This window comes from Mandrillus leucophaeus, unplaced genomic scaffold (genome assembly GCF_000951045.1).
Source record: "Mandrillus leucophaeus isolate KB7577 unplaced genomic scaffold, Mleu.le_1.0 Scaffold53, whole genome shotgun sequence".
Classification (NCBI taxonomy): domain Eukaryota; kingdom Metazoa; phylum Chordata; class Mammalia; order Primates; family Cercopithecidae; genus Mandrillus; species Mandrillus leucophaeus.
Window position 1 is genome coordinate 1,253,290 of NW_012105697.1, and position 16,339 is coordinate 1,269,628.

Below are 16,339 nucleotides of genomic sequence, written 5' to 3' on the forward strand. Positions count from 1 at the left end.
CGGGCGCGGTGGCTCACGCCTGTAATACCAGCGCTTTGGGAGGCTGAGGCGGGAGAATGCCGTGAACCCAGGAAGCGGAGCTTGCAGTGAGCTGAGGTCGCACCACTGCACTCCAGCCTGGGTAACAGAGCAAGACTCCGTCTCAAAAAAAAAAAAATTAGCCAGGTGTGGTGGCTCGTGCCTGTAGTCCCAGTTACTCAGGAGGCCGAGGTGGGAAGATTGCTCGAGCCCCGGAGGTCAAGGCTGTAGTGAGCCATGATCATGCCCCCGAACTCCAGCCTGGATGACTGAGTAAGACCTCATCTCAAAAATAAAAAATAAAAATAAATAAAATAAAAAATAAGTAGAAAAGAAAAAGAATACATAAGTTTTTTGTTTGTTTGTCTTTGAGACAGATTTTGCTCTGTCACACATGATGGAATGCAGTGGCGCCATCTCAACTCACTGCAACCTCCACCTCCTGGATTCAAGCAATTCTCCTGCCGCAGCCTCCCAAGTAGCGGGGACTACAGGCATGTGCCACCATGCCCGGATAATTTTTGTATTTTTAGTAGACATGGGGTTTCACCATTTTAGCCAGGTTGGTCTCGAACTCGACCTCAGGCGATCTGCCCGCCTCAGCCTCCCAGAGTGCTGGGATTACAGGTGTGAGCCGCCGCACCCGGCCATAAGCAGCTTTTTTTTTATGCCAGGCACTGTTCCGAGCATGTTATTCCACATAATTATCTCAGCAGTCCCAGAGAGGGGAAGTGACTGGCCCACGGGCACGCAGCTACGCGGCAGACCTGGGGTTGGTCAGTCCTTGGTCTCTTCACCACTAGGCTACATAACGGATACTGAGGGCAATGAGGCCAGCTCCAAGCTGCCTTCCCGGGGCTCACCGCTGCATGGGGAGAGCAGCCGAGGTGCTCTGGGGACCAGCTCAGAATGTTCAGAACTCAGCCCTTCTTCACCTGGTGGCTAAAAGCCCTGTTCCCGAGCCCATCCAGCCGAGTTCCAATCCCTGCTCCCTCTCCCTGAGCAAGCCAGTCACCTTCCCTCAGTGTCCTCATCTGCACCATGGGAATACACATCGTATCTATCATTGTAAAGGTTGTGTTTTCATTTTTATTTTACTTATTTATTTTTTCATTGTGAGACGGAGTTTCGCTCTTGTCACCCAGGCTGGTGTGCAATAGTGTGATCTCGGCTCACTGCAACCTCCGCCTCCCAGGTTCAAGCGATTCTCCTGCCTCAGCCTCCCTAGTAGCTGGGACTACAGGCACCTGCCACTATGCCCGGCTAAATTTTTTTGTATTTTTAGTAGAGATGGGGGAGTTTCTCCATGTTGACCAGGCTGGTCTCGAACTCCTGACCTCAGGTGATCCACTCGCCTCGGCCTCCCAAAGTGCTGGGATTACAGGCGTGAGGCACTGCGCCCGGCCCATTGTGAGGGTTTAAAATTAAATGCTGCACGTGAAGCCCCCGGCACAATGCCGGATGATTATTAGTAGTAGTTTATTCTTTTTTTCTTTTTCTTCTTCTTCTTCTTTTTTTTTGTTTTTTTTTTTTTGTTTCTTGAGATGAAGTCTTAGTGTTGCTCTGTAGCCCAGGCTGGAGTGCAATGGCTCGATCTTGTTCGCAGCAACCTCCGCCTCCTGGGTTCAAGTGATTTCCGGCTAGCTTTTGTATTTTTAGCAGAGATGGGGTTTCACCATGTTGGCCAGGCTGGTCTTGAACTCCTGACCTCAAGTAATCTGCCCACCTCGGCCTACCAATGTGCTGGGATTACAGGCGTGAGCCACTGTGCCTGGTCTAGTAGTTTATTCTTGTTCCAGTAGTTCCTCCTCATTTGCAGATTCCATATTTGCAAATTTGCCTACCTGTCAAAATGTATCTGTAACCCAAAATCAGTCCTGGAGGTACTTTTACAGTCATTGGCAGACATGCCCAGAGCAGGGGAGACCTGAGCCGCCACCTGAGGTGCAGGTTCCTGGCTGAGGTCAAAGTGACCCTGTTTCAGCTCTCATCCTGTAAACAATCCCCCTGTCGCCACCTATTTTGTGTCACGTTTCTCGCATTTTTGTGGTGTTGGTGGCGATTTCGCTGTTCAAAGTGGCCGTGAAGCCAAGTGCTTCTGAAGTACCCTCTGGTGTTCCTAAGCACGGGAGGCTGTGATGTCCCTTCTGGAGAAAGCCCCCGTGATGGGCGTGCTCTGTTCAGGAATGATTTGTAGTGCTGCTGGCCGTGAGTTCGGCGTCAATGACACAGTATATGTGAAAGGTGTCTTGAGGCCAGGCACGGTGGCTCACGCCTGTCATCCCAGCACTTTGGGAGGCTGAGGCGGGCGGATCACGAGGTCAGGAGTTCGAGACCAGCCTGGCCAATATGGCGAAATCGCGTCTCTACTAAAAATACAAAAATTAGCCAAAATTAGCCAGGCATGGTGGCGGGCGCCTGTAGTCCCAGCTACTCGGGAGGCTGAGGCAGGAGAATCTCTTGAACCCGGGAGGCGGAGGTTGCAGTGAGCCGAGATCGTGCCACTGCACTCTGGGCTACAGCGCTAGACTCCGTCTCAAAAAAAAGAGAAAAGTGTCTTTAAACAGAAACACATACAAACAAGGTTATGTAATGACTGGTTGACAAAAATGTGACGAGAGGATCAAAGGAACCTAACTAACTATAGTTCCTCCAGTAGCCGTGACTCGTTCAGTAGTTGAGAGTTTGCAGTGACTTCATAGAACAGAACTCTCGAGAATAACAAGAATCAATTGTATTGTTGTTATAATTTTTTTTTTTTTTTTTTTTGCGATGGAGCCTTTCTCTGTCACCCAGGCTGGAGTGCAGTGGCGTGATCTCGGCTCACTGCAGCTTCCGCCTCCCGGGTTCAAGCGATTCTCCTGCCTCAGCCTCCCGAGCAGCTGGGATTACAGGCGCCCGCCACTTCGCCCAGCTAATTTTTGTATTTTTAGTAGAGATGGGGTTTCACCATGTTGGCCAGGCTGCTGTCAAACTCCTGATATCAAGTGATCCTCCCCACTTGGCCTCCCAAAGTGCTAGGATTACAGGTGTGAGCCACTGTGCCCAGCCTGTTATTACAACATTTAATCCATACCGTACCCCTCCTGGCAGGATCACTGTGTCCATTTCACAGAGGAAACTGAGGCTCCGTGCTTGAGCATCAGGCAACCAGAAGTCAAACCCAGGCTTCTGTACCCCAAGATCGGCATTCAGAGGTGCCTTCTCTGTATCTCCCCATTCTCCGTCCATAGGCCTCAGATACCAGGGGCAGCTGGGAGCTTGCAACACCTGGAAAAGCCCTCAAAGGCTCACATCGTCACCTCCCATGACTCTTTGTCCAATGGCAGCTCCTCCATGGCAGGTCACCATGGCTTCCCTCCAACCCTTGGCCTGGCAATTGGAAGCATTCCCTCCCGTCCCATATGATATGTTCATTTGTTTGTTACCTGTCCCCTCTGGAATGCAACTTCTCTGCTCATTCCACCGCCCTTGCTGATGACTTGAGCATCCAGTGTGTGTCAGGCAGTGTGCCAGGCCAACTCCGGGAGAGCAGGGATGTGATTTAGTGCCCTGCTTCATTGCTGGTGGCTACATCAAAATGCAGGATGTAGTGGGGTCTCTGGTCAATGCATCACAGCGGCCAGCGTGTAACAGTCCTGACTGTGGGCCCGGCACTGTCATGTGCTAGGTCAGTTCATTCTGCTGCAGCCTGTGAGGTGGCTGCTGTGACAACCCATTGCCATTTTCAGAGCAGTGGCTTGCCTGAGGTCATGCAGGTATAAGCCCCAGAGCAAAGATTCAAAGCAAGGCAGGGGGCCGGGCGCAGTGGCTCACACCTGTAACCCCAACACTTTGGGAGGTTGAGGCGGGTGGATCACCTGAGGTCAGGAGTTCAAGACCAGCCTGGCCAACGTGGCGAAACCCCAACCCTGCCAAAAATACAAAAATTAGGCTGGGTGTGGTGGGTCACGCCTGTAATCCCAGCACTTTGGGAGGCCGAGGCAGGTGGATCACTTGAGGTTGGGCGTTCGAGACCAGCCTGGCCAACATGGTGAAACCCCGACTCTATTAAAAATACAAAAATTAGCCGGGCATGGTGGCATGTGCCTGTAATCCCAGCTACTCAGGAGGTTGAGGCAGGAGGATCCCTTGAACCTGGGAGAGGCAGAGGTTGCAGTCAGCCAAGATCGCCTCATTGCACACGAGCCTGGGCGACAAGAGCGAAACTCCATCTCAAAAAAGAAAGAAAAGAAAAGGTGTCAGCAGCGCCCTGCTTCCTCTGGAGGCTCTAGGGAAGGATCCTTCCTTGCCTCTTCTAGCTTCTGGTGTCCTTGGCATTCCTTCAGTTGCAGCTGTTTCACTCCCATCACTGCCTGCATCATCACATGACTGTTCTGTGTCTGCGTCCTCCTATCCTCTTATAAGGACACCAGTCATTGATTTAGGGCTCAGCCTCATTCAGGTCTCTGCTCCCATTACATCTCCTGGGAGAAGCCTCACTCAGTTGCTCGTCATTGTATAGCTATTTGTTTGGAGCTGTGCAAGGCCGGAGGCCTGTTCACTGCTGGATCCCTGACCCATAACGGATGCTCACCTTTTGTTGAATGAGTGAATGACTGACAACCCCTTCGAAACTGCTGTGGGGGGAAACCTGTCTAAAAGGAACAGCCTCCACGCTGCAATTCTAGCCTCGTAAGCGGGGCTCCAAGCTGCTCCTTGCCAAGTGCCTGCTCTGCCACGGACGAGCTAGGGGCCTTGGGCAAATTGCTGAGCCTCTCTGTGCCTCAGTTTCCCTGCCCGTAAGGTGGAGATCACCGTAGTTCCCCACCTCCAGTGCTTGTGGTGAGGGTGAAATGTGCTAATGAGGGGTCCTGGTTATGTCTTGCTCAGGGGGCTCTGCCCTTTGATGACGACAACCTCCGTCAGCTGCTGGAGAAGGTGAAACGGGGCGTCTTCCACATGCCCCACTTCATTCCTCCAGACTGCCAGAGCCTCCTGAGGGGCATGATCGAAGTGGAGCCCGAGAAAAGGCTCAGTGTGAGTTGTGGGGGCACTGGCGGAGGGGGGAAACAGTGGCCGATGAAGAGAGAACCCCTAGAAAAGTCATGGGGGAAACCCAGCTTGGGTTTCCGGAACCTGCCCATCAGCCCCCAGGGTGACTGGGATCGCCAGCTGAGCCGCAACCCAAGGTCCAGCAAAGTGCCGCTCCAAACTGGGGAGGGGGCTACGCAAGACTGGAGCGGGGCGTCCCAGGCAGCGGGGGGCGGGGGGCGCAGGACTAAGACACAGGATGCCACTGCGCATGCGGCAAAGTAATGCGGCCGGTCCGGGTACACGGAGACCGCGCGTGCGCGGGGCGATGCACTCAGTCGCCACTAGAGGGCGACGTCATATGTCATCCTGCCCCCAGTGGGGTGGGCGGGGAGACGATCAGGGACCCCAAAACCGCCCCAGTCAACTTTCTTTGCGCACCTACATGTACGTACGACCTCACTTCTGCTTCTCTACGACTCACCACCCTCACAGCTGGAGCAAATTCAGAAACATCCTTGGTACCTGTGAGTATGGGGTAACTGGGCTCTTGGGTCTCTGGCGGAAGTAGGGGTAGGGGCCAAAGCAGTAGAGGCGGCTGGGAGGGGTGGGATGCCAGGGCTCCTGGGTGGCAAGGGGCTAGGGACTCGGACTTATGGGCCCTGGGGAAGAAGACACAGCTGGAGAAGGAGTCTAGAGGTCAGAGGGAGGAGGGGCGAAGCTTGGGTCCAGGACTCCCGAGTTTGAGGGAAAAAGGGACTGGGGGCTTGGACTCCTGGATCCGAGGGAGGAGGGGCTGGGGGCCTGGACTACTGGGTCTGAAGGAGGGGCTGGGGGTCTGGACCCCTCGGTCTGAGGGAGAAGGGGCTGGGGGTCTGGACTCCTGGATCTGAGAGGGGGGGTCTCGATTCCTGGGTATGAGAGAGAAGGGGCCGGGGCCTGGACTCAGATTTCGGGGTCCGGAACCCTTGAGTCTAGAATGAAGAATGCTGAATCTCAGAAGCCTGGTTCCCCATGGTGTTTCTCCACTTCCCCAGAGGCGGGAAACACGAGCCAGACCCGTGCCTGGAGCCAGCCCCAGGCCGCCGGGTAGCCATGCGGAGCCTGCCATCCAATGGAGAGCTAGATCCCGACGTCCTGGAGAGCATGGCGTCCCTGGGCTGCTTCAGGGACCGCGAGAGGCTGCATCGCGAGCTGCGCAGTGAGGAGTAAGACCCCGAGACCCCTGCACCCGTGTACCCATGTGGGGCGAGCTGCAGCAGCGCCCTGCGCACATGCAGAGCGCTGGCCAAGGCACCCTGGCCTCTCGTGGGGCGTGGTTTGAAGCTCCCGCCTGGGAGTGATGGAACCAGCTGGAAAACGACCCAGAAACACACTGAGAAAGTATTAATAGATGCTGCCACATAGTACTTACATAGACATAGTAGTTACAAATAGTACATGCCTGGATGTTAGGTGTTACAGTTTTGTTATAATTGAGTGAAACACAGCTGAGATGTACCCTAAACCAGAGAAACTGGCCATACTGACACCTAGAAAAAGGAAACCATGGGCAGAAATACAGGGCGCAGAGGAGACCTCCTCTGAGCATTGATTTCCGACCTCAGCCCTCTTCTACCTCTTTCCACCTTTCCCACTCCCTGCCTTAGGGAGAACCAAGAAAAGATGATATATTATCTGCTTTTGGATCGGAAGGAGCGGTATCCCAGCTGTGAGGACCAGGACCTGCCTCCCCGGAATGATGTTGGTGAGAAGGCAGGGCTGGGGGACCAGACACCTGGGTCTCGAGAGGGGAAGAGGCTGGGTACCGGGACCCCAGATTTCCAAGGAAAGAAGGGGCTGCAGGCTCTGAGCTTCCAGGTTTAGACTGCTTGACTTGCTCTTTGACATTTATCAAAACCCCTGTTCACTCTAGGCCTGTTTCACCATCTGTGCAGTTTCCAAGGCAGTTGTAAGTGTGCACAGCTGGGTGAAACCATCTCTTGATTGGGTTGAAACCGTTGTCCCTCAGACCCACCCCGGAAGCGCGTGGATTCCCCCATGCTGAGCCGTCACGGGAAGCGGCGGCCAGAGCGGAAGTCCATGGAAGTCCTGAGCATCACCGATGCCGGGGGTGGTGGCTCCCCTGTACCCACCCGACGGGCCTTGGAGATGGCCCAGCACAGCCAGAGGTGGGAGCCCCTGTCCCTCCAGGCGGATCCACAATCCCTGGGTCTCGGAGTTCAAGATTCTAACCCCAGCTCTACCTCAAATGTGCTGTGTCCTTGGGACAATTCACCTCCCCTCTCTGGGCCTCATTTCCTCACCTGGAAGGATTGTAGAAGTGAGGGAACATCTGTGGTTTTTGAAACCCTCCCATCTGATTTTTTTTTTTTTAATCTATCCTGGAAACAGATCCCGTAGCGTCAGTGGAGCCTCCACGGGTCTGTCCTCCAGCCCTCTAAGCAGCCCAAGGGTAAGGCCAGGTCCCCAGTGGGATTTCAGAAGGAGAAAGGGGTGGAGACATGGAGCAAAGATTGAGTAGCAGAAACTACAATTCCTGTGCAGTCTTGAGACTTGCTTCCTTGTCCCTGGAGGGCCAAAGACCCAAGGCCTCCAAAGTATTTTGGTCCATTGGCCGTTTCTGCCTCCTTAGGATTGCATGCCTGAAGGGATTTTACAGAAGTTAGTTGAGTGCCTGCTGTGCACTAGTTTCTGCACGGCTGGGTTTTCAGCCCACAGCATGATAGAAAGTCTTTTGTCGTCCTTGCACTGGTGCCTGGGAAGGAGGATAGTTGGACTACAAGTTCCAGCATGCACCGGGCCAGCCTCCGTGAGTGTGTGTGTGTCTCCTAGTGCCTCCTGGGAGTTGTGGTCCCCTCGCTCATCTCAGTCTCCTCTCCTCTGCAGAGTCCGGTCTTTTCCTTTTCACCGGAGCCTGGGGCTGGAGATGAGGCCCGAGGCGGGGGCTCCCCGACTTCCAAAACGCAGACGCTGCCTTCTCGGGGCCCCAGGGGTGGGGGCGCCGGGGAGCAGCCCCCACCCCCCAGTGCCCGCTCCACACCCCTGCCCGGCCCCCCAGGCTCCCCGCGCTCCTCTGGCGGAACCCCCTTGCACTCGCCTCTGCACACGCCCCGGGCCAGTCCCACTGGGACCCCGGGGACAACACCACCCCCCAGCCCCGGCGGTGGCGTCGGGGGAGCCGCCTGGAGGAGTCGTCTCAACTCCATCCGCAACAGCTTCCTGGGCTCCCCTCGCTTTCACCGGCGCAAGATGCAGGGTATGGGGGCAGGAACTGCTGAGTCCTAATGTGTGGAGAGGGCTAGGGGCTAAAAATCTGGTCCCAGGGATGTCCCTCTGGCATGTCTAGAGAGGAAGGGCCTGGGGGCCTGGATTCCCACGTTCTAGAGAAGAGGGGGTTTGGAGCAGAGGTGCACCTGTTGGGGGGAGAGGTGGGGCCTCTAGTTCTGGAGGAGGACCCCGATTGAAGGGCACGCCCCTCTGGGGCTCTGGATCACCTCCCATTGGCCCGTGGTTTGTGAGCCCCGTCCAGGAGGGATGGCTTGGCTGAGGCTGCAACTCCAGGCTCCGGAACCCTGGGAGGGGGTGAGTGCAGGCCTGTGTGCTGGCAACTGCGACGGTGGACAGGTGTTGACCACGTTCTCTGCCTTCCCCCTACCAGTCCCTACCGCTGAGGAGATGTCCAGCTTGACGCCAGAGTCCTCCCCGGAGTGAGTCTAACAGGGAAGGAAAGAGTGGGGACGCAGGAGATTCATGCCCTTGGCGCCTTCCTAACCCTCCTCCAAACCATCCCCTCCCACTCAGGCTGGCAAAACGCTCCTGGTTCGGGAACTTCATCTCCTTGGACAAAGAAGAACAAATATTCCTCGTGCTAAAGGACAAACCTCTCAGCAGCATCAAAGCAGACATCGTCCATGCCTTTCTGTCGGTGAGGAGCCTGGGTCCCCCTCGATCCTAGCCACTGCAGAACTACAAGTCCCAGCAGGCCCTGGGGCTAACCACCTTAGCATAGGCCTGGCTTCCTCCTGGGGCTCCTGGGATTTGTAGTTTTATGGCCAGAGTTGGGTAGAAGTCGGTAGGCAGGAAAGATTTATCGTGGCCAGAGGCCTGGAACTGGGGAGATAGGATCCTGAATTGCACTGTCCCCAAGGATTGTTGAGTTCCCATCCCCCTACTGCGAGCTTTCAAACTAGCAGAAGAAACTTCCAAGGCAATTTTAAGGCTGCCCCATAGCTGGTCTGTGGTTTTTTGCCTAGAGGCTGATGGGACTTAGAGTTTCTGTGACGGATATGGCTTATGGGAAGCATTTGTAAAAGGAGCAAGCAGTGTTTCATGTGGTCTTGGAGTCTGAGGCTGTCACCTAGCTATCAGAGTCCTCGTGACGTTAGGATTGGGTTGTCCAGCCATTCCTCCATTACTCGCTGATAGGATAGAGCAAGCTACAAGTCCTTGCAGGCAGTGGGGCCTCGCAGTGCATTTCCTGTCCTTCTTTCCCTCCAGTGGCTCGTGGGACTTGTAGTTCCTTGGCCACAGCTGGTTGCGGGGCTGGGTATCCGTTCCCTGGGCTCACCCCTTCCTGTGTTCCCACCTCGCTCAGATCCCCAGCCTGAGTCACAGTGTGCTGTCACAGACCAGCTTCAGGGCCGAGTACAAGGCCAGTGGCGGCCCCTCTGTCTTCCAAAAGCCAGTCCGCTTCCAGGTGGACATCAGCTCCTCTGAGGGTCCAGAGCCCTCCCCGCGACGGGACGGCAGTGGAGGCGGCGGCATCTACTCCGTCACCTTCACTCTCATCTCGGGTGAGTCTCTTGGCTAGGCTGCCCTCAGCCCAGAGCTGGGACCGTTCACCACAGCTCAGATAGTGTAGGAGCCCAGGAGTGCAGCTGCAAGAGGAGGAGATGGCGTTCCGCTGGGGCCGACTCTCTGTGCTCCTCCTCCCCACACAGACCCCCCCACAACCCCATCCTCTATTTCCCCAGTCTCATCAGCATTTCCCCGGCATTTACAGTGTAAATAATGAATGCATGATCTCCCTGAAGCTTCCAAGCAGCCTCTGAGGTGTTAGTAATCACCCATTTTACAGAGGAGAAAACTGAGTCATAGGGAGGTCAATGGACTTGGCCAGAGTCACACAATACACTGTGGCAGAGCTGCAGCCCAACCCAGGCCTCTCGACTTCAGAGGAGAGAGCTCTGCTCTTCCTATTACTTTACGATGGTAGAGCCAAAGGATGAAGACACAGCACACTGCTGTCTAATATCGGTTGGCCCAGAGCAGACATCACCAGTTGATGGCAGTGCTTATTCCTACTAAGCTCAGTGGCAGCCTCAGAAACTTTTAACTCCAGCAATAGTATCTATTTGAATAGAAACCAACACCTGTTGTTTGAAGTTGAAGGTACGTGAGTTTGACTGTGTTCCTTAAATAGCAGCACAGACCCATTTGCAAACCATGGATGGATGTGGCCCCAGCGGAGCAGGGGAGATGGAGACGCAGAGTGGGAGGGTGGTTTGCTTGGTGGAGGGACTGGGTTCTGCAGGCTGGGACGGCCTTCCCGGTCCTGGACCCCCAGTCAGTGTTTTTCTGCCCGCCTGTCCCTCCAGGTCCCAGCCGTCGGTTCAAGCGAGTGGTGGAGACCATCCAGGCACAGCTCCTGAGCACGCATGACCAGCCCTCCGTGCAGGCCCTGGCAGGTGGGGGACGGGGGCTGTGGGTGGTGGGGGCCGTGGGTGGAGGGGGCCGTGGGTGGTGGGGACCGTGGGTGGTGGGAAGAGGTCCAGCATGAGCAGGTGCTCTGGGGTTTGGTTTGCAGAGGAGGCCCAGCTAGTGGGCTCCTTCACCATTGTCATAGCTGAGGTCTCATCTGCTGAGTTGTGAGCAGGTTCCCCGAGAGGCTGGGGCCTGAGGAGGGTCTCCCTAGCAACCTGAGGACTGGCTCCCAGGGATCCCTAAGAAGATGACAGGCTCTGTGTTGGGGGTTGTGGAACATCCTGCCAACAGAGGTTCAGGACCTCTGTCCGGGAGGAGGGTGACCCACCGTCCTGGTTTGCTTGGGACTGAAGGGTGTTTCTGGGATGCAGGGCTTTGAGTCTAAACCCAGGACAAATTGGCCACCCTCTGCAGGTCTCAGACATCACCTCAGTCTGGGGCTGGGGCCGAATGGTCCCTAGCAATTAGAATTCTAAGCTGAGTTCATGAGAATGTGCAAGATCTTGCTCTGGGGGATCCGGCCTTACCGGGCTCCCAGTCCTGGTTATCAAAGACTCAAATCCTCTAGCAATCAGGGCACAGCAGAGGTTCGTTGTAAAGGTGTCTGAGCATGTTCAGACTGCAATAAGAAAATACCGTACACTGGGCAACTTACAAACAACAGAAATTTATTGCTGACAATTCTGGAGGCTGGCAAGTCCAAGATCAAGCCGCCAGCAGCTTTGGTGTCTGGTGAGAGCTGCTTCCTGGGTCACAGACAGCACGTTTGTGCTGTGTCTTCACATAGCAGAAGGGGCAAGGGAAGTCTCCGGGGCCTCCTTCCTAAGGACACTAATCCCATTCATGAAGGCCCCACCCTTATGACCTAATCACCTCCCAACCTGACCGCCTAATACCATCACCCTGGGGTTGGGTTTTGGCACATGAATTTGGGAGGATGCTGTGTTCAGTCCACAGCATGGGGTGCGCCCGCCCAAGCAACCAGGGGTAGTCAGAATTCTCGAGGGAAGAGAGCGCCGGCCCCGGAAATCAGCCCTCATTCCTGAGACCACGGCAGTCCCTCCCCTAGGAACAAGGTCGCGGGGGATGCGGTGAAACAGCGTACGGGGCCCCATCGCAGGGCACGTGGACAGCCGTCTGCTCTGAGGGGAGTCAGGCAGCATCAGCCTCATGGGGCCCAGGCCCCTTCCTGGACCCCGGACCCCTGCCGAAGGGAAACAGGGCCCAGTGTTGAGGCCAGGGGCCAGGGCAGCTTTGACCTTGTCACCAGAAACTCTGAGTGCCAGGGTCAGGGCTTTGGCTCTGCAGCCATGCTTCTCAACTTGGGGAGCTGGTTTCGCCCCTGTGTGTTTCCTTTGGCCACCATCAACAAATGACACAGCCTCGGGAGCTGAAACAACACAAGTGGTGATTATTGTACAGTCCTGGAGGTCAGATGTCCAACCCGGTCTCCGCAGGCTAACACAGGGTGCCTGGACGGCTGCGCTCCCTCCGGGAGGCTCTCGGGCAGAGTCTGTTTCCTTGTGGGTTCCAGTTCCTTGATGCTGCCCACACTCCTCTGGTTAAGGCCCCTTCCTCCATCTTCAAAGCCAGTGACGCCATATTTCCCTCTGACCGAACTTAGCTGGGAAAAGGTGACTCAGCGGGACCTGCACAGATCCTCCAAGATAACTCCCCACCTCACGGTCCCTAACCTTCCCCACAGCACAAGGTCTCTTCTGCTCCGTCAGGGAACATACCACAAGTTCTCGGTACTTGCATGTGGACATCTTCGGAAGGGGCCGTTACTCAGCCTAGCACAACCCCGCAGGGACATTTAGCAATGTCTGGAGATGCTTTTCCTCATCTCAAATGGGGAAAGCAGGGGGATGCCAGTGGCCTCTTGTGGGTGGAGGCCAGGGATGCTGCAGAACATCCTACAGTTCACAGAACGGCCCCCCACGACCGCTGGGTCCCAAATGGCAGTCATGCTGAGGTGCAGAAACCCTCCTCTCATGGTTGCTAGGGGCAACCAGAAAGCAAATTAGGTCCACTGGACCCCATTGCCAAGGAAAGCTGGCCTCAGCAACCAGGGGTCTCAAAAGGGACACACCCTCGAAGATGTAGGACTAACAGGCACCCCGGGGGCTCAGCCACCCGTCTCATAAAGGAGGATGGAGTAGGGGGGCCAGGCCTCCAAGTCACAGTGGTTACTATGACAAGCCCCCCAGGTTTTGTTTTTTGAGACAGGGTCTCGCTCTGTCGCCCAGACTGGAGTGCAGTGGCGCGATCTCTGCTCACTGCAACTTCCACCTCCCAGGTTTCAAGTGATTGTCCCACCTCAGCCTCCCGAGTAGCTGGGATTACAGGTGCCTGCCACCACACCCGGCTAATTTTTGTATTTTTAGTAGAGATGGGGTTTCACCATGTTGGCCAGGCTGGTCGCAAACTCCTGACCTCAAATGATCTGCCTGCCTCGGCCTCCCAAAGTGCTGGGATTACAGGTGTGAGCCACCACGCCTAGCCACCCCCTCAGTTTTTTTTTGTTTTGTTTTTTTTTTTTGAGACTGAGTCTTGCTCGTCGCCCAGGCTGGAGTGCAGTGGCGCGATCTCAGGTCACTGCAAGCTCCGCCTCCCGGGTTCACATCATTCTCCTGCCTCAGCCTCTCGAGTAGCTGGGACCACAGGCGCCCGCCACCACACCCTGCTTTTTTTGTATTTTTAGTAGAGACAGGGTTTCACTGTGTTAGCCAGGATGGTCTCCATCTCCTGACCTCGTGATCCGCCCGTCTTGGCCTCCCAAAGTGCTGGGATTACAGGCGTGAGCCACCGCGCCCGGCCCCCTCAGTTTGTCTTAAAAGAAAAACGAGGTCTCTGCCAGGGGACCTCAGGTAACATTCTGGGTCCCATGGAAATTGCTAGAGACCACCCAGCAACCAGTGTTTCCACCATAGTCCCAAAGAGGAGGTGGCCTCAGGACCCAGGAGAGAGTGACCTGAGTCAGGCTGGCCCAGCATGAGGGGCCTGAGACCCCCGCCACCAGGAGGCTCCCTTGAGCCCATTTCCGTGTACACGTCTCTCTAACAACCAGCGTAGGAGTCGGGGGCCCTCTGGCTATGAACTTCGAGCACTGCCCTGGCGAGCTGTTTCTTAACAAATAGTATCAGAACCAGAATCTGAGAGTCTCCTAAAGTCAGGCCCAGCCCAGGTCTCCCTTGGACTAACCTGGCCCCAGGGTTGCAGGGGCATAGGGTGCAGCCCCCATCCTAGGGGAGCCAGGCCTTGTCACTTGGGGTATGTCCTCTGAGTAACCAAGTCTGGAGGCTTCAAGGCCAGGTGGTGGAGGGACTGGGTCTTACTGGGGATTGGAGCTAGAGCCTCAGGGTCACTGAGACCGACTGATAAGGAGACTCTGCCCCCATCTCCTGGTAATGGGAACCCCAACCCTGGGCTGTGGAACCCACGAAAAACCTCTTCCTCCCTTGCAGATGAGAAAAATGGGGCCCAGACCCGGCCTGCTGGTGCCCCACCCCGAAGCCTGCAACCCCCGCCTGGCCGCCCAGACCCAGAGCTGAGCAGCTCTCCCCGCCGAGGCCCCCCCAAGGACAAGAAGCTCCTGGCCACCAACGGGACCCCTCTGCCCTGACCCCAGGGGGCCGGGGAGGGAGGGGACCCCCCCACCCCCCTTCCCTGCCCCCCAACTGTGAATCTGTAAATAAGGCCCAAGGAACATGTCGGGAGGGGGGTGGACACAAAAACCGGCCTTGCCCTGCAGGGATGGGGCTCCGCGGGCCGTGCCCAACTGGGGGTGGTTCTAGGGGAACAGGGGGCGGGGGAGCTGTTTCTATTTTATTTATTGATTAATTTATTATTTTATTTATGGATCAATCTCTCTGCGGGGTGGGGTGGGGGAGGGACGGGAGCTGGTTGGGGTGGCTTAGCAGATCCGGACAGGGCCCTCTGTCCCTGTGTCGTCCCCAACCCCCTCTTCCTGGGCCCCTCCTCCCCTGGTCCTCCCCTTCACGACCTTCTGTACGGATTTGCTCTCCGGAAGGAATTCTGGTTTCGCGTGATCCTGCCTGCGTCCGTGTCTCTGATTCCGCCGGCGGCAAAAAAAAAAAAAAGATAATAATAATAATAAATAGCCTTGATCAGGGACAGCTGGCTGGCCTTGGCCTCTCGCTTCCTGGGTGCCCAATTGCAGGGGCAGGGCCCGAAGGCGGGGACGGGGATGCTGGCTGCCACCAGCCGTTCAGAGGCCCTCCGCGCTGGCACACAGGTCCTCCAGCTCCAGGTCAGTCAGCGGCAGCCCCAGCCGGTTGGAGAGATCCCCAGTGGCTCATCTTGCTGTGTGCGGGGCACTGAGATTGGCCCCATCTTTCCTGCTTCACTGGTGAGGGCGAGGCCCAGGTCAGGGTGGCTGCTACAGCTGGACCGGCAGGGAGATGGGGGAGGCCGGAGGGGGGCTGAGGCTGGGCCACGGTTGAACACACAGGGTGCAGCTCTCCAGGACGGAGAAGTCAACGGCGAAGAGACCGAAGAGGGCGAACAGCAGCATGGCCACGGCCCACTCGCAGGCCGCAGAGACGCTGCGCAGCGAGCAGGCGTGGAGGATGATCACTGCCCAGGGTCAAGGGCCACACTGCTACCGTGACAGACAGGGAGCCCAGCCTGGTCTCTGTGCCCCCTCGCGCTGGGCGGAGGACATCTCTGGGTGTCCCCATCCTCAGCTCTCACCTTCCTCCATAACTCCGACGCTGTCCAGTCCCTGTCTCTATCTCAAGCTGCTTGCACACACTTTCCTTTGCATGCACCCCCGTGTTACTATTGCATTCCCAATATCCCAGAAAGTTTCTGTCTCCCTTGCCTGACCCAGGGAAGGGCCTGGTTGCCTCCCTACTTGTCCAGGACACCCAGCTGCCATTGCTCCTCCCTCCAAACACGCAGGGTTTCCTAAATACACCTCCCTCCCCACCGCCAGCCTCAGACTGTGTTTTGCAACTTTCTCCTGAACATCCACCCCGCTACCCAAGGCCCACAGGCACCTCCTGCTCACTCCCAGAATCTAATCTCTTCCCTCTTCCCTGTAAAATCTATTTCTCTTTCCGAGTGTCCCTTCCTCCATGACAACTCCACCATCCACTCATGTGCCCCAGCAGACACTCCCGGCCCCCTCTTCATCCCTCTTGGCCAGCTGGTCACCCCAAGTCTTGTCCTGTCTGCCTTACCTGCCTCTCTCCAGCCCTCTCCTCCTGTCTTGCACCTTTCTCTCCTGGTCTGCCCCATCCCTTCTCTGGCTCTCGCCTTCCACCAGCTTCTTAAGACCTTTCCCTGCTCTGCCAGCTCCTGCAGGCTCCAGGCTCCAGCCTAGCAGAGACAGCTCTTGCTTTCTGGAACTTCTCTCACTGGAGCCACTCATCACCTCAGCCCTCCCAGACAGTGTATTCCATTCATTCAGGGATTTCTAAGGGGGCTGAGAAGCGGTGGCTCATGCCTACAATCCCAGCCAAGGTGAGAAGCCAAGGTGGGAGGATTGCCTGAGGCTAGGAGGTCAAGACCAGTCTGGGCAACAGAGCAAGACCTGGTCTCTTTTTTTTTTTCTGAGAGGGAGTCTCGCTCTGTC

General features: G+C 56.3%; 2 protein-coding genes across 3 annotated transcripts in view; one reads left to right on the top strand and one right to left on the bottom strand.

Moving 5' to 3' along the window:
- BRSK1 (BR serine/threonine kinase 1) overlaps positions 1 to 14,788 on the top strand; it is a 35,002-nt gene extending 20,214 nt beyond the window's left edge. Inside the window, exons 7-19 of the mRNA XM_011996954.1 lie at positions 4,891 to 5,037; positions 5,527 to 5,558; positions 6,069 to 6,239; positions 6,681 to 6,778; positions 7,043 to 7,202; positions 7,426 to 7,486; positions 7,921 to 8,290; positions 8,693 to 8,741; positions 8,836 to 8,959; positions 9,629 to 9,827; positions 10,632 to 10,721; positions 14,205 to 14,605; positions 14,714 to 14,788. Coding sequence (XP_011852344.1) covers positions 4,891 to 5,037; positions 5,527 to 5,558; positions 6,069 to 6,239; positions 6,681 to 6,778; positions 7,043 to 7,202; positions 7,426 to 7,486; positions 7,921 to 8,290; positions 8,693 to 8,741; positions 8,836 to 8,959; positions 9,629 to 9,827; positions 10,632 to 10,721; positions 14,205 to 14,362 — 1,659 coding nt within the window. The 3' untranslated portion in view covers positions 14,363 to 14,605; positions 14,714 to 14,788. The remainder of the gene's footprint in view (positions 1 to 4,890; positions 5,038 to 5,526; positions 5,559 to 6,068; positions 6,240 to 6,680; positions 6,779 to 7,042; positions 7,203 to 7,425; positions 7,487 to 7,920; positions 8,291 to 8,692; positions 8,742 to 8,835; positions 8,960 to 9,628; positions 9,828 to 10,631; positions 10,722 to 14,204; positions 14,606 to 14,713) is intronic.
- Positions 14,789 to 15,081: 293 nt separating this feature from the next.
- The window catches only part of TMEM150B (transmembrane protein 150B), a 13,437-nt gene continuing 12,179 nt past the window's right edge, over positions 15,082 to 16,339 (bottom strand). For both annotated transcript variants that reach the window (XM_011996956.1, XM_011996955.1), the window contains exon 8: positions 15,082 to 15,336. In XM_011996956.1, the coding sequence (XP_011852346.1) occupies positions 15,140 to 15,336 (197 nt within the window). In that variant the 3' untranslated portion in view covers positions 15,082 to 15,139. The remainder of the gene's footprint in view (positions 15,337 to 16,339) is intronic.